This window comes from Erinaceus europaeus, chromosome 11 (assembly GCF_950295315.1).
Source record: "Erinaceus europaeus chromosome 11, mEriEur2.1, whole genome shotgun sequence".
NCBI lineage: Eukaryota > Metazoa > Chordata > Mammalia > Eulipotyphla > Erinaceidae > Erinaceus > Erinaceus europaeus.
In genome coordinates this window covers 47790653-47799418 of record NC_080172.1, presented here as the reverse complement: position 1 = coordinate 47799418, position 8766 = coordinate 47790653, and the positions used below count along the sequence as shown (strand labels likewise).

Sequence of the window (8766 nt, the reverse complement as noted above, 5' to 3'; positions counted from 1 at the left end):
GTGACTGCACCAAACAGAAAGGAGAGCCTGCTCAGTCTCCTAAGCCCACATTAAGAAAATCTGACATGTCTTTGGAAAAGATGTCAGAAGTAGAGGTATGTAGTGGGAAAGGGCTGGATTAAGAGGTTTTCAGATTAATTTATCAGAAGTGGAATTTTGCCATAGTCCCTTGATGTAGTAGGATAAGAATATGACCTGGCACCTAGGTATTCAAATTTTTGTTCTGTAACCCCTGCATATTTGTTTTTTAAAGATTCATTGAGAGAGGGAAGAAAGAAAAGACCAGAACATCACTTTGACACATGCAATGCTGAGGATCGAACTAGAAAACTTTATGCTTGAGGGTCCAATGCTTAATCCATTGTGCCACCTCCCAGTCCACCCCCTCCATGTTTTGCTTTGTTTTCCATACTGGAAGAAGTAGGGCTATCCCCACCTGTAGAAACTTGTTCTCTCTCAGAGGAGGAAGGAAGGAAGGAAGGCCTCTGTCTCCTGGGGTGAGGTCCTGGAGATCAAGGCAGAGGAACAGATCTCCTTTTTCTTGCAGGGTTTTAAAAGCACCCTTGGACTTAAGAAGATGGTTGACAGGTAATCTTTGCTTCTAACTGCTTCCCTGACCCTCCTGGGCTTCCTCAACTCCTTTCTTTTAGGAGATACCTCTCAGCTCTTTTTAAAAAACATTTTATTTATATATTGGATAGAGACAGAGAAATTGAGGAGAGAGACCTGCATACTGCTCCATTATTCATGAAGCCCTCCCCACCTCCCAGCAGATAGAAACCAGCGGCTTGAACCCAGGTCTTTGTACACTGTAATGTGCACTCAAGCAGGTGCACTACTGTCTGCCCACCCTCCACCCCACAGTTCATCAACAATGGTAATAACCACAATGAGGCTACAACAACAAGGCCAACAAAAGGGGAAAAAAATGGCCTCCAGGAGCGGTGGATTCATGGTGCAGGCACCGAGCCCAGCAATAACCCTGGAGGAAAAAAAAAATACCCTACACCACCATAAGCCAGAGCTGAAAAGTGCTTTGATAAAAAAAGAAAAAAAAATTCAGGTCTTAACCAAAAGGAAAGGGGATATAGAGAGGGAGAGTGGTCCAGGAGGTGGCACAGTGGATAAAGCATTGGACTCAAGGATGAGGTCCTGAGTTCAGTCCCTGACAGCACATGTACCAGAGTGATGTCTGATTCTATCTCTCCTATTTTTCTCATTAATAAAATCTTGGAGCCGGGTGGTGGCGAACCTGGTTGAGCACACATGTTATAGTACACAAGGACCTGGGTTTGAGCCCCCAGCCCCCACCTGCAGGGGGTAAGCTTCACAAGTGGCGAATCAGGGCTGCAGGTGTCTCTTTGTCTTTATCAACCCCTTCTCTCTCAATTTCTGGCTTTCTCCATCCAATAAATACAGATAACAAAAAAGTGGTCCAGGAGGTAGCACAGTGGATAAAGCATCGGACTTTCAGGCAGGAGGTCCTGAGTTCAATCCCCAGCAGCATATGTACCAGAGTGATGTCTGGTTCTTTCTCTCCTATATTTCTCATTAATAAATAAATAAAATCTTTAAAAAAAAAAGATAATAAAAAAAAACTTTAAAATGTTGTCCCGGAGGTGGCACAATGGATAAAGAGTTGAACTCTGAAGCGTTCGGTCTTGAGTTCAATCCCCAGTAGCACATGTACAGGAGTGATGTCTGGTTCTTTCTCTCTCTCCTACTTTATCATTAATAAATAAATAATCTTAAAAATATATTTTTAAAAGGGGGGGGCAGGGCAGGCATAGATAGCATAATGGTTTTGCAAAGAGTCTCTCATACCTGAGCCTCCAATATCCCAGGTTCAATTCTCCACACCACCAATAATCCAGAGCTGAGCAGTGCTCTTTTAAAAAAATAATAATAATTTACAGGGCCCAGCTGGTGGTACACTTGGTTGAGCACACACATTACAATCCACAAAGATCCCAGTTCAAGTCTCCAATCCCTACCTTCAGAGGAAGCTTCACAGGTGGAGCAGTGCTGCAGGTGTCTCTCTCCCTCATGGTCTCCCCCTCCCTCTCAATTTCTCTCTGCCTTTATCATAAATTAATTAATTTTTAAAAAGTGGACACAACATAGGGAAGAAAGAAGATATTTTACCCAGTATAGCACACACTTACCATGTGTGAGTGAGTGCAGGCTGGCCACTCTGGGTCCCCCGCACCCCTGGCCAGCAGAAGTGAGGGTCATAGCGACCCCTTCGGAGTCCTGGGGTAGCTCTATGTGCCGAGGGCAAAGTGCTCAGAGACAAGCAGTCAGCTCTGGGAGAGCCTCAGTGGGGCAACTCGTTTATTGAAAGTGAAAGCAAGTACATAATACTCATTACTCAGAAGGTTGAGGTGATCATTAACCCAAACACAAAACAATACAATGCATAGGTACATTTTGACCTGCAAACTATTTGATCACAAGTAGAAAGTTACCATACAAGGTTTGATCACAACTTTCACAATGCATATTATTTCCGCAGGGATAAATTACAGGCACCTCAGGGCAAGGAGAGGAGGGGGCGGGGTTGAGTAACAGAAGCTTGCAGTGGTTTTTCAAATTTGGCCAAACACAATGTATAGCAATGCATGGTCTTTGTTTTAAGGGGAGAGGAAGGGCATGTGCAGAAAGGTAGTCCCCATTCTGAAGAAGCCATGCATTAGTTCAGGAGGTCAGAGGAACCTGCCCTTATCTTGACCGGAAGGGAGAGTCAACCCACTCGGACCTCATGGAAACAACAGCCTGGACTCTCTGGGACAGTGGGCCCATCCTCCAACATGTGAGGACCCAGGTTCAAGCCCTTGGGCACCACATGGGAGTACCATGCAAAGGGGAAGTTTCACAGTTGATGGACTTGTGCAGTGATGTCTCTTTTTTCTGATTCTGTTTGTGTGTGTGTGTGTGTGTGTGTGTGTGTGTGTGTGTGTGTGTGTGTGTGTGTAATTATCTATCCAAAACAAAAGGGGGGAGCATGAGTAACAGGAGTGGTGTATGCAGGTGCTAAATCCACACAAAACCAATTAATACTTTTTTAAAAATTTTTTTTTGCTTCCAGGTTTATTGCTGGGGCTGAGTACCTGCACTATGAATCCACTGTTCCTGGTGGCCATCTTTTTTCCCCCCATTGTTGTTGCTGCTGTTATTGTTGCTGGTGTTGTTGAATAGGACAGAGAGAAATTGAGAGAGAAGTGAAGGACAGAGGGCGAGAGAAAGATAGACACCTGCAGACCTGCTTCACCGCTTGTGAAGCGATCCCCTACGGGTGGGGAGCCAGAGGCTCAGACCGGTATCATTGTGCAGGTCCTTGAGCTTCACGCCATGTGTGCTCAACCTGCTGAACCAGCCCCCTACTGTCATACTTGCACAAGCCCTGAGTTCATTACATAGTATGTTGTGTGTGTGTACAATGCAAAAAAAATTTGACAAAAATACACAAAATGATTATTGAGAAGGTCTGGAGCTATCACTTAATATTTCTATATGGATTTAGTTCTTTAGCCACTTTTTAAAGAAATTTTATTTATTTATGAAAAGACAGGAGGAGAGAGAAAGAACCAGACATCACTCTGGCACATGTGCTGCTGTGGATTAAACTCGGGACCTCATGCTTGAGAGTCCAAAGCTTTACCACTGCGTCACCACCTGGACCACTCTTTAGTCACTTGTAAAAAATACATACATATATATATAGAGAGAGAGAAAGAGAGAGAGGGAGAGAGAGAGAGATTGAAAGAGACCACACAACAAAATTTTCTTCAGTGTGGTGGGTGGGGGCCAGGCTCAAACCTTGTTTGTATACACTCGTTTGTTGTACACTGTCCAAGTGAGCCATTTCACCTGCCCCAAAATTACTTTCTTTTTTTTTTTTTTAAACTTTTGCTTCTTCCCCCTTTTGTTGCCCTAATTGTTTTATTGTTGTTGTTACTGATGTCGTTGTTGTTGCATAGGACAGAGAGAAATGGAGAGAGGAAGGGAAGAGAAAGACAGACACCTGCAGACCTGCTTCACTGCCTATGAAGTGACACCCCTGCAGGTGGGGAGCTGGGGGCTCAAACTGGGATCCTTACACAGGACCTTGTGCTTAGCGCCATGTGTGCTTAACCCCCTGCGCTACCGCCTGACCCCCTACTTTGTTTTTTTTTCTTTTATTTATTTATTTATTCCCTTTTGTTGCCTTTGTTGTTTTATTGTTGTTGTTGTTTATGTCGTTGTTGTTGGGTAGGACAGAGAGAAATGGAAAGAGGAGGGGAAGACAGGGGGAGAGAAAGAGACACCTGCAGACCTGCTTCACCGCCTGTGAAGCGACTCCCCTGCAGGTAGGGAGCCGGGGGCTCAAACTGGGATCCTTATGCCGGTCCTTGTGCTTTGTGCCACCTGTGCTTAACCCACTGTGCTACCGTCCGACTCCCCCCTACTTTATTTTCTTTTCTTTCTTGGAGCAGTTCTGGTTTATGGTGGTACAGGGGATTGAACCTGGGATTTTGGAACCTCAGGCATGTGAATCTCTTTGCATAACCATTATACTATCTACCCCCCTCCTACTTCTGTTTTCTAAAAAGAAAAAGTCATGGGGTGGGGGAGAAGATAGCTCACCCATGACTTTAGGTTCATTCCTCATCACTATAGAAAAAGAGGCCAGGTGGTCCAGGAGGTGGCGCAGTGGATAAAGCATTGGACTCTCAAGCATGAGTTCCTGAGTTCAATCCCCAGTAGCACATGTACCAGAATGATGTCTGGTTCTTTCTCTCTCTCCTATCTTACTCATGAATAAATAAAAATCTAAGTATATATAAATGTTTAAAAAGAAAAAGAGGTCAGGCAGTGGTACATACAGTTGAGCACACGTTAACACATACAAGGATGCAGGTTCAAGCCTCCTGTGCCCACTTGTGGGGTGTGGGGTAAGTTTTACCATCTGTGAAGCAATGTTGCAGGTATCTTTCTTTCTTCCTCTCTATTTCCTTCTCCCCTGCCAATTCTCTTTGTTCTATGAAATAAAAGGGAAAAAGGCCAACAGGGGACCGGGTGTTAGCGCAGTGGGTTAACCACACATGGCACGAAGAGCACATGGTACTAGGACCTGCATAAGGATCCCATTTCCAGACTCCGGCTCCCCACCAGCAGGGGGGGGGGGTCACTTCACAGTGATGAATGAGGTCTGCAGGTGTCTATCTTTCTCTCCCCCTCTCTGCTTTCCCCTCCTGTCTTGACTTCTCTCTGTTCTCTCCAACAATGACAAAAAAAAAAAAAAAAACAATAACAACAGCAATGACAACAACAACAAAATGGAAAGATAGCAGGCACTATGAATGCAAGCCCCAGCAATAACCCTGGAGGCTAAAAAAAAAAAAAGGCCACCGGAAGTAGTGGTTTCATCATGCACGTAGCGTCCCAACAATAATGCTAGTGGTGAAAAGAAAGAAAGAAAAAGAAAAGGAAAGGAAAGAATGGAACAGAAAGAGGAAGAAAAGGAAAGAGGAAAGGAAGGGAGGAGAGGGGAGGGGAAGGGAAAAGGGCAGTCCAGGAGATGGTGAAGTGGCTAAGACACTGAAGTCTCAAGCATGAGATCCTGAGTTAGGTCCCTGGCAGCGCATGTATCAGAATGATGTTCTGGTCTCTCTTTCTCTCTCTCTCTCTCTCTCCCTCTCCCCCTCCCCCTCCCCCTCTCCCTCTTTACCACTCTCCCTTTCCCCTCTCTCTCTCCCCTCCCTCTACCTCTCCCTCTTCTTCCCCTCTCCCTCTCCCCTGTCCCCTCTCCCTCTCCCTGCTCCCTCTCCCTCTCCCTGTTCCCTCTCCCTCTCCCTCTCCCCTCTCCCTCTTCCTCTTCCTCTCCCCCTCCTCTCTCCCTCTCCCTCTCCCCTCTCCCTCTCCCTCTCCCTCTCCCTCTCCCTCTCCCTCTCCCTCTCCCTCTCCCTCTCTCTCATTAATAAACAAAATTTTTCACTGCACTGATGGCTTTTTCTGTCTCCACTCTTTTTTTTTTTTTTTTGCCTCCAGGTTTATTGCTGGGGCTCAGTGCCTGCACTGCTCCTGCAGCTCTTGTTGTTGCTGTTGTTATCATTGATGCTGTTGTTGCTGGATAGGACAGAGAAATGGAGAGAGGAGGGGAAGACAGAGAGGGGGAGAGAAAGATAAGACACCTGCAGACCTGCTTCACCACTTGTGAAGCGACTCCCCTGCAGGTGGGGAGCCGGGGGGCTTGAAATGGGATCCTTGAGCGGGTCCTTGCACTTTGCACCACGTGCACTTAACCTGCTGCACCACTGCCTGACCCCCTCTGTCTCCACTCTTAACTGGTTTGCCCAATGCAAAACAGGTGGCAGAATTCACACACTTGGTGTCTATGGCAAACGACATTGAGTCAGAGGAGAAACCCATATGCCATCCTGAGAATGCAGAACACCGTGGCACAAGAGTTGGCACTGGCCAACCAGCAACTGCTGAAGGTGAGTGAGGATGACCCGAAATCTCTTCTACCACTGCTCTCTACCCATGCCATTCCCAGACTTAGTCTCTGCCAGTACTCATTTCATCTGCCCCTGAAATGTTCACCATAGCGCAATAACTTTCAATTTCAAAGGCCAAAGGTATTTATTTATTTCATTAACACCCTGGCCAGTTCTTTCAGATAGAAAAGAGAGAAGCAAAGACAGGGATAAAGAGTGCAAGACTCTACAAAATTGAAGCTTCCTCCACTGTGGTGAAGGCTAGGCTTAAACCGTGTCACTACATGACAAAGCATATGTGCTATCTAGCTGATCTATATTGCTGGCCCACCAAAGCTCTTTTGTTATTTATCCTTTACATCCAGTTGCAAGTGACACATTTTAATGTTCCAAAGAATCTAGTTGTTTTCCTTTCATTTGGAACTCTTAACAGCCTTAAAGTTATTAATTATTTGGAGAAAGAAGAGCAAGAACAAGACTATCACTGTGGTACATGCAAGGCTGGGAATCAAATTCGGCAGCCCATGATTGTAGGTCCAAGGCTCTGGCCACTGCACCACCTTCTTGGTCCATTCATTCATTTATCATTTATTCACATATATATTCTGGTTTATAGTGGTGCTGGGGGTTGAACCTGATCTTGGAGTCTTCTACATAACTACTAAGCTATCTCCCAGTTCTCAACTGCCCTTTTTCCTGTCAGTTTATTTATTCATTTATTACCTCCAGGGTTATTGCTGGGGCTCAGTGCCTATACTATGAATCCACTGCTCCTGGAGGCTATTTTTTCCCTTTTGTTGCCCTTGTTGTTTATCGTCATTGTGTTGTTATTGTTGGATAGGACAGAGAGAAATCAAGAGAGGAGGGGAAAACAGAGAGGGGGAGAGAAAGAAAGACACCTTCTGACCTGCTTTACTGCTTGTGAAGCAACCCTCCTGTAGGTGGGGAGCCAGGTGCTCTAACTGGGATCTCCACGCCAGTCCTTGTGCTTTGCACCATGTGTGCTTAATCCGCTGTGCTACCGCCTGGCTATTTATGTATTTATTTATTTATTTATTTATTTTGAGAGAACAATACATAAAGTTATTGAGTTAGACCAGATTATTGCTCAGCTCTGCTTATGGTTGTGCCAGGGGTTGAACCTGGGATCTCAGAACCTCATACATTAAAGTTTTTTATGTAACTATTATGCCCCAATCCTCTGCCAGTTTTTTCACTGTGGTTACATGCCTGCAAGATTCCACACTTCCAAGTGGACTCTTCTTTCTTTCTTTATATAGAGACAGAGAGGGAAAGATAGAGATATATATCTCTATCAATATAGAGCTAGAGGGATAAACACCAAAGCATTCAGACTTCCCCAGTGTAACTGGGGCCAGGCTGGAACCTGGGCTTTGTGCATGACAAAGCAAATGCCAACCCACTCCTGCCTCCTTATGCTCCAGGTCCAAGAGAACAGGAACCATGGGAAAGCACTCAGGAAATTCAGTAGCAAGGGAAGAGAGTAGGAGTGGGGGAGGAGGAAGCTGAGCACAAGTGTCATCCTGCTCAAACCTCCCTACTAGGTCCGCCAGGCTGCCCTGAACCAGCTCTTTGAAAAGGAACACCAGCAGTACCAGCAGGAGCTCAGTCGGATGGGCAAAGCTTTCTATGTGGAGAGATTCTGATGGCATCCACAGTAGTCGCTCAAGTCTAGCCTTTGGGATCCCTGCCTTCTTGAACTTCCTTACCGCGCCCCCCCCCAAAAAAAAAAAATCTCACTAACTGCCCTGCCCTGCCCTGCCCTACCCAGCCCTGAAGACTGTGCTCACTTATTTATTCTTGGTTCTGTAAACCCCTAGGCTATTTGGGAAATGATAGTTAAAAAGAGTGACGCCTTGTGGTCAACAGGAGAGAGACGCTGTGGAAATGAGGTGGATGATGTGAAAATGGGCAGTTCTGAGTTGGTTTTAACACACAAAGCTGGCTCATAAAGATGCAGAAAGAGACCACCTGCCTCATTCTTTCAACCTGAAATCTTGGTTTGCAAAGTGCTTCACTGTCACTGTCATGATCTTTTCTATTTACCTACTTATTTTACTTTATGAAAAGACATATATTTGTGGTCCGGGAGGTGGCGCAGTGATAAAGCTTTGGACTCTCAAGCATGAGGTCCTGAGTTTGATCCCCAGCAGCACATGTGCCAGAGTGATGTCTGGTTCTTTCTCTCTCCTCCTATCTTCCTCATTAATAAATAAATAAAATCTTTTTTAAAAAGATATATATTTATTAATTAATGAGAAAAAGG

The 8766-nt window shown here is 45.3% G+C and overlaps 1 protein-coding gene across 1 annotated transcript; it reads left to right on the top strand.

Moving 5' to 3' along the window:
- Window positions 1-27: 27 nt before the first annotated feature.
- On the top strand, window positions 28-8467 carry CFAP141 (cilia and flagella associated protein 141). Its single transcript, XM_007525357.2, has 4 exons — window positions 28-95; window positions 548-588; window positions 6350-6479; window positions 8045-8467. The coding sequence occupies exons 1-4, from the start codon at window positions 66-68 to the stop codon at window positions 8144-8146; spliced, it is 303 nt and encodes a 100-aa protein (XP_007525419.1). The 5' UTR covers window positions 28-65; the 3' UTR covers window positions 8147-8467.
- The last annotated feature ends 299 nt before the right edge of the window (window positions 8468-8766 follow it).